Source organism: Pseudonaja textilis, chromosome 2 (genome assembly GCF_049901715.1).
Source record: "Pseudonaja textilis isolate UNSWEBS1 chromosome 2, rPseTex1.2, whole genome shotgun sequence".
Taxonomy (NCBI): Eukaryota; Metazoa; Chordata; class Lepidosauria; order Squamata; family Elapidae; genus Pseudonaja; species Pseudonaja textilis.
Genome location: NC_141991.1, coordinates 34,339,563 through 34,352,625, shown reverse-complemented (window position 1 = coordinate 34,352,625; position 13,063 = coordinate 34,339,563). Strand labels below are relative to the sequence as shown.

Sequence of the window (13,063 nt, the reverse complement as noted above, 5' to 3'; positions counted from 1 at the left end):
CAAGAAGCGATCCACCGAGGCTGAACCCGCCAAGAAAGGGATCGACTCGGAAGGCTTTACCGAAGGCTCGTTGCCTTCCCTCTGACTCGACCCGCGCTGCGTTTGCCTGCTTTTCGATGGGGACGTGGCTCCCGCTTAGAAACCCGAACCGCCTTTTCCTTCTCTGGCTCCGCCGGCTGGACGGGTCGGAAGCGAGTCTGGAGCAGCGGGGCTACGTCGTTCCCGGCGACCACTGGTCCCGAGGGGCTCTCCCCCACCTCCGCTCGCAAAGGCGGCTCGTCGGCGTTGCCCACCAAGAGGTAGAGGAGCAGCAGGAGGGCCAGGCAGAGCGCCAGGGCCACTACTTTGCAAGAGAGCCTCATCGTCCGTCCGTCAAGGCTGCCTCAGCCCAGGCGAAGAGACGTCCCCCTCATCCTCTCGCTCCCGCGCTGGCAAATTGGATCCAGCTTGGACATTTTAAAGCCGCTCGCTCGCTCTCTCGCCGCCCGAAGCGTCGGGCGCGAAGGAGGGAGTTGGCGACGCGCAGCGCCACATTGGCCCTGCAGTTTAGCGGCCAAGCGGGGAGGGGCCGGGAAGACCCTTACCGTAAAGTTCAGAAAACCACCTCGGCTACAAAGCGGCGGGGCTGAGGGCGAGTCAAACCTAAAGCTCTGTACCGTACCAGGCACGGGTTTCATCATGCCAGGCAGCGTGCACGTGGCGGTCTGCAGCGCAGCCTCTTTTGTTTTCTCATTTATATATATAAATGCTTATAATTCTTTTAAGGTAGAAACTTATTTTGCTTTTAAAGTCTCGGCGTCGTTTAAGGAGATGTCAACCAGTGGATTTGCCCGAAACGAAGCACAGGGGATGCTTATTCTTTTTAATTGGTTCAAATCCCCGTGCAAGGAAAACCACTCAGTTAAGGATTGTTTAGGATCCAATCTAGGTGGGTCCCCGGGACCAGAAGTTTAGTCTTCCGAGCTTTCGGACTCGTGCTCCAGCACCAGTTTGGACCCAGATTGGATCCTTAATGCAATATTATCCTAGGACACGTAGCTCCGTCCTTCATTCGTTAAGGATTCTTTAATCGTGTTTTGCCCAGCTTAGGTTCTATTTATTTAAAGTTAACAAGGTAGCGTTAATACAGTAACCAATATGGCCTACATCGTTCCACAGGTTTTGTTAAAATGGTTAATAACAACCGGGCACAAAGCGAATGAAAAATAAGCTGGTCCCCCCGGGATTTTTTTTCCTCTTTATACAACCAGAACCGACGCAAAGCCGCGAGAGCTCAGATGCAGCGCACGCGCAGAACGAGAACGCCTGTATTCCTCCCGCCCTGGCGTCTGTCACGTGGGTCCTCGGCTGTCTGGATCGTTCGTGCTTCCCGCCCCCCCTCCCCCAGCGTCCATATCTCTTTCGCGCTACCTCGACCACTTTTGATTGGATGAGCTCTTCCAATGATCTTTCGATCCGCCTCCCCCCCCAAGAGCCCGCCTTCCTTTACGCTTTACGCATTCCTATTGCGGAAGAGCAATGGGATTGGCGGTAGGCTGCAGCCCGTAGGGAGCCTTATCGCCGTCAGAGAATCGGAGGGCTAGAGGCGTAGAAACAAAGCGTGAAAGCGTCTGAAGGTTCCATGGGCGGTGAGTGTTGGCGTGGGGTTCATTGGTGCCGCTCCTGTTTTCTTACTTTAATTGCTCAGCGTGTGTAGATGAAGGAATTACCGCAGAAGTGAAAGGCTGGGCAGCCCATAGAGAAAAGGGCAATTAATAGCGGTCGTCTTTCATTTTCATTCCAAATGTGCGGGAGAAGCTCAGAGTTTCCATGTATTAACTGCCTTCCTGTAAGCTGTTCGACTACAGAGCTCATCATCCGCAATCATTGGCCATGCTGGGAATCATAGGATTGAACTCCAGCATATCTGGAAGTAGAATAGAGTAAGAGTTGGAAGGGACCTTGGAGGTCTTCTAGTCCAACCCCTACTTAGTCAGGAAACCCAATACCATTTCAGACAAATGGTTGTCCAGCCTCTTCTTACAAACTTCCAGTGTTGGAGCATTTACAACTTCTGGAGGCAACTTGTTCTAACTGTCAGGAAATTTCCCCTTAGTTCTAGGTTGCTTCTCTCCTTGATTAGTTCCCCTCCTTTGCTTCTTGTCTTGCCTTCAGGTGCTTTGGAGGATAGCGGGACTCCCTCTTCGTTGTGGCAATCTCTGAGAACACTGCTATCATGTCATCCCTACTCCTCATTAAATTAGACGTACCCAATTCCAGCAACAGTTCTTTATATATTTAGCCTCTAATCATCTTGCTCTTCTCTTCTCGAGTCTCAACATCTTTTTTAGTTGCCAGGTTGAGCAAAGGTCTGCTCAAAAAGGCATGGAAGCCACATGTGTATGTGTAAATAGGCTTACAAAAGTAATAAGGGTCCGTTTTTCATTGACTGAGGATACAGCCAGCTGGCAGGATGGGATATTTTTTTCCTAACCTTCACTCCCTTCTGATTCTTGGAGACTGCCTGGACAAAAATCTCTGCAGTTTTTGTAGCAAGTTTTTTTTTTAATACCCAAAAGTGGTTTGCCTTTGGATGTGTACCTTTGGATCATTTATGTGGGGCTGAGAAAAACTGAGAAGGTCACCCAGCTGGCTTTGTGCTTAAAGCAAAACTTTACTCTTGATCTCTCAGTTTCTAACCTTAACCACTACACCAAATTGGCTCTCAAAAAGGGGAAAAACTTGCAGAAAAGTGCATAAGCATAAATTGAACTGATGGCCAAATAGACAAGCCAGCAAGTGGTGCTGTTCTTACAGATTTAATGTTGGATAAGAAGAAGTGATTGATGAATGCTGAAGAATTAATTTCTTCTCCCACAAAATATCTCATCCTTGCTTCACCCCAGACCACCGCTGTTATTTGTCAATCCAGTTAGCAAGAGAGATGCAGGATGGAGCAGGCCAATCAATGATGAGTGAGCCATGAGACATAGTCTATTGACGAAAGGGGCAGCACACCTTTCCAAGTATTAAAAACAAAAGTATAACCTCGTGAAATTCCTCATTACAGGTAGTCTTTGACTTACAACCATTTGTTTAGTGACTGTCCAGAGTTACAGCAGCACTGAAAAAAGTGACAGTTTTTTACACGACTGCTGCATGATCACGTGATCAAAATTCGGATGCTTTGCAGTTGGCTCATATTTATGGCAGTTGTGGTGTCCCAGGATCATGTGATCACTTTTTGCAACCTTCTTACAAGCAAAGTCAATGGGAAAGCTAAATTCACTTAACAGCCATGTTACAAACTTAACTGTAGTTAACAAACTCAACAGCTGTGGCAAAAAAGGTTGTAAAATGGGGCAGAATTCACTTAACTGTCTTGCTTAGCAACATAAATGTTGGGCTCAATTGTGGTTGTAAGTCAGGGACTACCTATAATGCACTTACCAAGATAAGAATCTGGAATGCAGTTGCCTCTATCTGGATCCCTTTACAGGGTTAAATCAACTTTCTGATCACACAAGAATAGTGATGGTCTGAAGTGAGCATTATATATTTTTAAACAGAAGTTCAGAGCTCTTTTGAAAGAATGCTAAACATGTGTTTAATAGAGCAAGTTAAGTATATTTTTCCAAATATGTACAAACTTATAAAGAACCCCCAAAACTTGACATGCATTTTTGAATGTGTCAGGCAATATTTGGGCAAATTCCTTTGTAGGAAGTACATGATCCGGCCAAGCTAAACTGGGCGTGAGATGTAGAGACCAATATTGGTCTGTCCATGAACTAAACTCGAGAACGTGGGTCATGCAGCAATATAATAATCCAAAACTCACAATCCATATAATCAAATAATGGTTAAAGCAGAACTAAGTTAATCTTTTCAAATGTCAAAGTTAATGACTATAATTCTATAAAAATGTTATGGAAGAACCTGAAGTTGATGTGAGGATTTTTACCATCTTCCCTGGGCTGTAGCTGTTCTGTAGGGAGGGATATAATATGCCTACAATTTCTCAAAGCTGATGTGCAGGACTGATAACTCTTATTGCTGTTGGTGAAAGCAAAAAATTTACATACTTTTTCACACACACAAATATGTACCTTTGGATCATTTTTCTCAGTAAACAAACAAGTGTAATGTTTTTGCCTCATTTATTTAATTGATTCCTCTTTTGGGACTTTTGTGGAAAACCCATCGTATTTTAGGTCATAGTTATGCAGAAATACTGAATATTCAAAAGGATTAGAGTTCACAAACTTTTAAGTGCTATTATATGTTTAAGCTAACAGATGTAATGTTTTGAAGAAGAAGAAGAGATGATGTAGCACATATAATAAGCTGTGTATTTTGGGATTATTTATTTAGGAAAGTATCTTACAATTTCTAGGGAAAAATTGTTTTGTGATACCAAACAATACAGCTGTGGCTACAGTTGACATGTGTTGTTTACAGATCTGTAACTTCAATGATAACACTGGATAATTTCTTGGTAAAATTCTGCTGTGCAATACTAGTGTTATGGCAGCCAGTTGGGATAATTATCTAATTTACAAAGTATGGATTTTAGAGCTTCTTAAATATTTAAGTATTCTTCAGTTTAAAAGTATACAGGTAATCCTCAACTTTCGACCATGATTGGAACAGATACTTCCATTGCTAAATAAGATTAAATGAATCCTGCCCAATTCTAGGAACTTTTTTGCCATAACTCTTAAGTGAATCCTCCCAGTGGTTAATCACATGAATGTTAAGTGAATCCAGCTTCCTCCATTTACTTGTGAGAAGCCAGCTGCGAAGGTCACATGACCCCTAGATCTTGCAATTGTCATAAGTACATGCTGATTGCTAAGCCCTGACATTTTAATTTGTGGGAATGCTGTGACGGTCATAAGTGGAAGGACTGGTTGTAAGTCACTATAACTTCAAACTGTTACAAATAAATAGTTGTAAATTGAGGACTACTTATATATAACTTAAAGCTTCCGTTTATTTTTTTAAAATAACCACTCTTACATATGTGTAGGTATATTTTGGGTTTATGTTATCACTGTTGTTCCTGTGTGTGTTTTCTTTGCTAAACTAAAAGAAAAAATAGAAACAGGAAAAAATGCAGCTGGCATATGATGTTAAGATTCCTGCAAATAAAGATGATGCTCGGGGTTGGCATTTTCCTTGTAGTGTGACAGTTTCTTTGTTTCTAAAATTAAAATAATTTAGAAAGATATAAATTGCCAAGAGGGACCAGGCACTTTGAAAGAAAGATATAAATTGCCAAGAGGGACCTTGGCAAGATGCATTGACATTCTCAGGTATTATGCTGGAGACCCAAGCTTTTGACCAGTGGCAATGCTGACACTGCAGAAGGAAGGAACCATAAAAACAACAACAACAACAATTCTTTTCGGGATACTTTTGAGTAGAATAGTTTGCAAACACTGCTGCCTGCTGAGTAAAAAAAATCTGGATCCATTATAATAGGTACTCCCCAAATTTGTAGATTTCCAAGAAGTAAAAATAAACATAGACTTTTATGCAGCTAATTTGATCTGTTTGTTCTGAATAAGGATTAGTCAGGAACTGACCGTACCTCTCTTAACTGAAAAATGGTAGAGCATAAAATTAAATATATTGTTTCAGTAATGTAGTATAAGTAAATACAGGGATGTTTCTAATCTCACTGAACAAATATGTTTTCTTTGATTATAATGAATACCTTTCACTTAACTGGAAATACTTTATTAGAAAACTTCGGTCATTTTCCGGTGTTCAAATGCTATTGATACACATCCCAAGAACAATTTGTTTGTTTTTGTGACTCTTTTATAGGCAGTGATATTGTTTTTTACTGATATTCATCATGATAACTCCGGTATTTGAACTGAGTCAAGATCCAGATTTTCTCACAATAATTATCAAAGTACCTTATGCACGAGTTTCAGAATTTGACGTCTATTTTGAAGGGAATTCATTTCGTTTTTATGCAAAACCTTACTTTCTCAGGTAAGCAATGTTCATTTTCATCTAATCTCATCTAATCTCTGAACTTAATTTAGTATATTTAGTTTAATAAATTATTTTTGTGAGTATTACTGCTATTTTTTAAAAAGTACACAGCTGAAGATCATAGCTCATTAATTGCTATCAAACAAAGTTGCTATGAGCTTTGGGGTTACGTTGGGCAATTAAACATGATTTGTTCACATCACCCTATCTCATATGCAAATTAGAAATGGTTTTATCAGCATCCAGAAAAGTGTTATGTTATCTCCTGCATAGAAGCGAAAATGGAATAAATTATTTTGAATCCTGTGTGACATAAATTTGAATTGAAACAATGTTTGGTTGCTATAGATCAGAGGTCGCCAACTGGTGGGCTGTGAGAAAATTTTGGTGGGCCACAGAGAAATCTCACCCCCAGAGCACCTCCCCCAAAGCAATTAATTCAAGCTATGCAGAAACACAAGGCTGCTCAGCCCACATGGCCCACGGGAACCCTTCCCGCCCACTCACTCCTTACTCGGCAAACTTGTCTGCTAAGTTGCTATTTTTCCTTTTTCTGACCATCATCTGTTCTGCTCTGCCAGGAGATTTAGATTAGCTAAGAAGCAGGAAATGGTTGGATTTCTTGCTTTCTAGCTAAGCACCAAACGTCCCTTAGAACTGAAGGTTTCCTTGCAAGCAAATTCAGTGCAGACTCACGGCAAGCAAATTTGAGAGACTGAGCTAGCCGATGGCAGATAGATAGATCACTGAATGATTCTGTGAGTAACTCAATCTGCCTGCCTGCTTTGCCTGATTTTGGGTAAAAGTTGCTCATTTTTTAAATAAAAAATTCAATATTTACATGCATGGTGTGTTGTGAGTTAATTTTATGAGTTTGCTTGCAAGCAAATTTTATGTGACAGACTGAGCTAGCCAATGGCAGATAGATTTCTCAATGAATCTGTGATTCTGTGAGCAACTCAATCTGCCTGATTTTGGGTAAAAGTTGCTCTTTTTTATAAAAAATTCAATATTTATATAAATATTTATAATATTTACATACAAGCCATGCCCAGCCAGTCACATGACCACCAAGCCACACCCACAAATTAAGCCACACCCACAGAACCAGTTAGTGATCCCTGGGATCTAAAATTATGAGTTTGGTGGTCCCTGAGGTCCCAAAGGTTGGCGACCCCTGCTATAGATAACTGTTTACATGGAGAAATTTCTTAGCATGCATATGTATACATATATACACAGTCCTAAACTGGGAAGTTGAAAAATATCTAGCAATCCACACTGGAATTATAATTATGGTACATCACATAGTCAGCCAGATGTTTACACTGGATTTCGCATTTTTATCTACCTACCAAGTCATTCCCAAGAACCTGGGTTAGGCAAATTATGTTGTTTAATGGTGTTAAATGATATTGTTGCAGGATGTAAGCTATTCTCCATGTTGCATCGAGAGCCCAGAATGGGTTGACTCCTTCCTATGATGTCATTTAGCTGGGTCTGCACTAAGATATAAAAGCCAGCTCCCGGAAGAGACCCCAGCTTTTGACTCAGCTCCTTTCAGTCAGTAGCTGTGTCTCTGAAAGCTTCTGTTAGATAACACTCACCAGCGATCTTCAGTACTGTTTTTCCTCATTTCAAGTAGCTCCCAGGATCTGGGCAGTTGCTCTTCCAGGAGAGCAGTGCTCTCTCTCTCTCCTGCAACGTTGGGAGCAGCGTTGCCAGAGCGCTGTTCAGGCAAGTTGGGCAGCGTCTGTAGACCTCGCCCACGCCTGCAGTTTGAGCGATCATAAAAAGCGATCAGCAAACCAATAACAGCTTCAGTCAGCTGAGGTTCTGTGGATAGCACTCACCAGCGATCTTCAGTACCTTTTTTCCTCACTTCAGCAGCTCCCAGGATCTGGGCAGCTGCTCTTCCAGGAGAGCAGGGCTCTCTCTCTCCTGCAGCATTGGGAGCAGCATTGCCAGAGTGCTGTTCAGGCAAGTTGGGCAGCGTCTATAGACCTCCCCCACACCTGCGGTTTGAGTGGTCGTAAAAAGCAATCGGCAAACCGATTCCAGCGTCAGCCAACTAATCGTGTGGCCAGCGGCTGCCCTTTCCTTTGCTGACTTCACTCGGGGCTCTTTATAGCCTAAGGAGAGATTCTTCCATCTCAGAGCCTGTTTCCCATAGTCAGTGGCCATCTTGGATTGAAGGCTTCCACCACGAGATGAGCGGCCATTTTGTAAGCCCGAGGGCCAATTTATACCCTAAGGGGCTTAATACAAAAAAATTACAAACAGTTTCTTTTCAATGTAAGAGCCTTTATTCTTCAAATGGAGCAAGATAAGGGTCAGGAAGAGTCCCCCCCGCAGTTGAACAGTCTCTTCAACCCAATAAGAGAAAAAGTCGTAGGCAACGCACCTAATCGGTCCAGAAGGAGGTGGCTGCTAAAATGAGAGCAAAGGCTCTAGCCCCTAAGAAGGCAACTCAGGCTGAGTTGAGGGCAGAGAAGCGCAGACATGCAGCCCTAGAGAGGCAGTTCAACAGAACTATTCAACAGAAGAGAGCGCAACTACAGCAGGTTTCAGGTGATACCCGTGGGCCCCAGCCAAGCCCTCCCAGGGGAGGAGAAGTTATCAATGAGCCTTTCCATACTCCATCCTGGTCTCCTGAGGCCTTTGCAGTACAATATGATCCTCAGGATCTAAGCAGATCTGGGCTTTATTTCCAACAGGCTTCTGGGCCCTATGCTCCTCTCCCTCCCTCCAGGCCTCTAACCTCTTCTCAATCTAGGCCTGAAGCCACCTTCACTCCCACAGCAGCGGGCCTTCAGCCTTCTGCCTCTACCTTTGAGCATAGACCAGGGGATATCCAAGATGTTGTCTCTTTGGCCATTAGGCAGGGATTGGCTGAAGGCTTCAAGCAAATCCTTTGACCTCTGGAAAGCATTCAGGCCCTTCTCCCTTCTCAATCTATAAGTTCCTTGCCTCATCACCCTGATTTACACAGGCCTCAGGACCTCAGGGTCCATTCTTCTCTACAAGAATGGGAGGAGCTTGATAAGGAGGAGGGAAGGGCTTCACCATCTGAACACAGTTACTCCTCTCATTCAGAACATGAAGAGGGCGAGACCTTTGACCAAAATCTTTCAGACGGAGAGGACTCTCGCCCAGAGCAGACATCCTCTGCATTGGTCTTCAATCCTTCTCTCTTCAGGCCATTACTCAGCAAGGCCTTGGTCACTGCCAAGCTGTCGCCAGAGGAAGTGGCTCCGGAGCCACAAAGAATTCCCTCTAGCCAGGGAGGCTCACTCTTCTCGAAGCCTGTAGTGCATGCAGGGTTTTTTGCCTTCTCCCACTTTGTTCCTGGACATAGTCAAGGAACAGTGCGCTTCCCCTTCGGCAGGTCCTTGCCCATCTTCCCTGGATAAGCATTTCTACAACATCAGCGCAACCCTGGACAATACCCTGGCAGTGCCGTCTGTTGACATTCCGGTTCTGGCCTCGCTCTCATCTACTGGCACTCTCACGTGGGCATCCATACGGTGGCTGCACCAACGCCAGATTAGATTGCCTACATCTGACCTTCAGTCTCACCAAGGCCTTAATAAGATTATTGCAGCGGCGGAATTCACTGCAGATGCAACTCTCAATTCCGCCAAATTTGCATCTAGGGCCATGGCATCTTCAGTAGCAGCAAGAAGACTGTTATGGCTCAGAAATTGGCAGGCGGAGTCACACCATAAATGGAAGCTGGCTTCAGTTCCATTTGTGGGCGATAAGCTTTTGGGCGATCCTCTGGAACCTTATCTCATCGAAACCAGAGATAAACGTAAAATTCTCTCTTCCTCTGGGAAGAGAGCCGACTATTGCCCAGCTCCTTATACTGGTAAACAGCCCTTTCGGGAGGGTGGGGGTCATTCCTTCCATCACTCTAAATAATCCCTCGTTCTCCCCACCCATCGGAGGTCGCCTAGCCTTCTTTGCCTCCAAATGGGAGGAGTCACGGTGGATGCCTGCATGCTCAGCACTATTAGGTCAGGATTACAATTGGACTTCCTAATGCCACCCCCCAAAAATTTTGTAATCTTTCTCTCGGGACATTTCAAGGCAAGACCTCATGAATCAGGCCATTCAACTACTTCTTGAAATCTGAGCTATTCAAACCTGTTCCCCCCTCTCAGCGGGGACATGGGCTTACTCTTGCCTTTTCATGGTTCCCAAAACCTCAGGGGGGGGTAGCGAACCATCCTGGATCTAAAATTTCTGAACCAATTTGTAAAATACAGGCAATTTAAAATGCAGACTCTGCATTCATTTTTAGAGAGCATTCGGGAGGGCGATCTCCTCTCTTCCATTGATCTCATGGAGGCTTCCTCCACATCCCCATTTGGCCTCACCATCGCCAGTTTCTCCCTTTCTGTTATCAGAATACCTATTACCAGTATCAAGCACTTCCCTTCAGCCTCTCATCGGCTTCAAGGGTCTTCACAAAGGTTCTGGCAGCATTGATGGCATCTCTGCTTTCTGTTCCAGTGAGGATCCAATGCTCCTTGGATAACATTTTGATTCTGTTCTCCTCCATCCATCCAGCCTGTCGGGATCTGCAAATTACCCTGTCATATCTCCAGAGCCATGGATTTTTCCACTCCCGTCCACTCCAATGGTTCCTGCTTCCCTACCAACAGGCAGGAACCAGCCACTTATCCATCAAGGTCCCGCTCCCTCCACAAATCCGGAGATCTCTCAATTGGTGGTGTTCCCTGTTCATCTGGAAGGGACCCCTTTCAGGGTCCCAGACAGGCTAGTGATAACCACCGATGCCAGCCTCCTGGATTGGGGTTCCCATATGCAGGGCCAGATAGCTCAGGGCCTTGGTCCAGGTCACAGCAGGCCCTTCCCATAAATTGGCTAGAGCTCAGAGCCATTTTTCTAGTTCTCAAGCATTTCAGGCACTCAGTGACCAGCTCTCATTTTCTAGTCCTTATGAACAACATGGCCGCCATGGCTCATGTCAACCGGCAAGGGGGAATGAGGTCCAGAGCCCTCATGGGAGAGGCTTTACGGTTGGGGTTATGGGCAGAGAAACACCTGTTGTCGATCTCGGCGGACCACTTCTCCAGGATTAACAACTCCCAGGCCGTCTGGCTCAGCAGGAGCCTAGTCGACCAGGCAGAATGGTCCATTCCTCCGTCTCTGTTCAGGAACCTTTCCCTCAGATTCGGAACGCTGGAGGTGGATCTCTTCTCCACTCCTCAAATTGCCCAGGTCACCAGATTCTTCACCAGGTTTCCTTGCAGGGGAGCGGAGGGGACCAATCCCCTTTGGCCCAAAAGTCTCCTCTATGCCTTTCCCCCGCTCCCCATCATTCTGGCAGTAATTCAGAAGATGTTGGAGGAACGAGCGGAGCTCCTCCTCCTGGCACCCTATTGGCCAAGGACGCCCTGGTTTGCGGACCTGGTCAACCTATCGGTGGCTTCTCCTTGGAGGATCCCAGCCCATCTAATCTCCCTTCATCAGGAGATTCTGCTCCACCCGGAGCCCCAGTGGCTCAAGCGGACTATGTGGCACTTGAGTGGCAGCAGCTAGAGGTGGCTGATCTTCCTGAAAGGGTCACCATCACTATCCTGGCATCTTGCAAACCTTCCACAAGGTACATCTATGATGCCACCTGGAAGGCCCTTTCCCGATGGTGCCTTAGGGAGGGTCTCTGTCTCCTGCTTTAGCCCAGTTGGCAGAGGTTCTTAGATTCCTTCAGCATGATCTGGAGAAAGGTTTGGCCCCCAAAACCTTACACAGGCAGGTTGAGGTCCTCTCCTTGGTTCTTTCATGGGGTTCGCTTCCTTTCTTATCCTATCACCCTTCAGTCAGGAGGTTTTTGAAAGGGGCTTCCAACCTGCACCCACCAGTGGTTCACAGGTATCCTTCCTGGGATCTTCATGTGGTCCTTAATGCTCTTACAAAGCCCCCCTTTGAACCCCTTAGAACATTCTCCGTTTCCTGTCTCTGAAGGTAGTGTTCCCCGTTTCCATCACTTCAGCCAGGCGGGTATCCAAGCTTGCTGCTCTTTCGATCAGACAGGATCTTTGTTCCTTTCATGATGATAGGCTTGTCCTCAGTCTGGACCCCTCATTTATTCCAAGGGTTAACACCTGTTCCACAGGTCCCAGGACATTATGTTGCCTGGCTTCTGCCCCTTCCTGCACCATGACTTAGAGCAGCAGTGGCACACGCTAGACCTAGGTAGGGCTCTTAGAATATCTATTAAGCGCACTTCCTCCTTCAGGAAGTCGGAAGCCATTTTGTTTCCTTTTCCCTTCTCACTTGGGGCACAAGGCCTCTTCTACTATTAGCAGCTGGGTCAGATCTTGCATTGAGCAGGCCTACAAAGCTGCGGCCCTTCTGGTTCCTCGAGGTCTGACGGCACACTCTACCAGAAACGCGGCCACTTCGGCTGCCTGGGCGACCCAAGCACCCTTGCAGGAGATCTGTTGTGCGGCCACATGGACATCTCTGTCTCCTTTCATCAGATACTACCGTCTGGATGTCTTTGCCTCAGCAACTCCAACTTCGGCAGACAGGTGCTTCAATGAGTGGTTCAACAGTCAGTGTGATGAGCCGGACTAGGACCCGCCCGTGGACATGCAAGCTTTGGTATGTCCCATCCTGGGCTCTCGATGCAGAATGGAGGAGAATGGGCGTTGGTAGGAGTTACCCTGAACGCCCTTTCTATCTATGCTGCGAGAGAGCCCAGCCCCTCCCTTGATTCATCTGGAGAGGGTAAGTCATATTTCTGTATTCATTTGTGCTTTCAGAGACACCTTTCAGTCTGTCAAGTATCTTCGCCAAAGCTGGGGTCTCTTCCAGGGCTGGCTTTTATATCTTAGTGCAGACTCAGCTAAATGATGTCATAGGAAGGAGTCAACCCATCCTGGGCTCTCTCGCAGCATAGATAGAAAGGGCGTTCAGGGTAACTTCTACCAACGCCCATTCCAAGCATAGCTGCCTTTTGCAATTGACTGATGGTTATTTGTCAGTGCTGATGGTGTTCAAATGAATCTCCAGATGTTTTGGAATTGTACTCAAAGCA

General features: G+C 45.6%; 2 protein-coding genes across 3 annotated transcripts in view; one reads left to right on the top strand and one right to left on the bottom strand.

Annotated features, from left to right (window-relative positions):
- The window catches only part of GXYLT2 (glucoside xylosyltransferase 2), a 29,242-nt gene extending 28,669 nt beyond the window's left edge, over window positions 1-573 (bottom strand). Inside the window, exon 1 of one of the 2 annotated variants that reach the window (XM_087923688.1) lies at window positions 61-573. In XM_087923688.1, coding sequence (XP_087779814.1) covers window positions 61-362 — 302 coding nt within the window. In that variant the 5' untranslated portion in view covers window positions 363-573. The remainder of the gene's footprint in view (window positions 1-60) is intronic. The other variant, XM_026722445.2, reaches the window with a different exon arrangement.
- A 925-nt stretch (window positions 574-1,498) lies between these two features.
- Window positions 1,499-13,063, top strand: part of SHQ1 (SHQ1, H/ACA ribonucleoprotein assembly factor) — a 90,703-nt gene continuing 79,138 nt past the window's right edge. Inside the window, exons 1-2 of the mRNA XM_026722435.2 lie at window positions 1,499-1,628; window positions 5,815-5,988. Of these exons, the coding sequence (XP_026578220.1) occupies window positions 5,846-5,988 (143 nt within the window). The 5' untranslated portion in view covers window positions 1,499-1,628; window positions 5,815-5,845. The remainder of the gene's footprint in view (window positions 1,629-5,814; window positions 5,989-13,063) is intronic.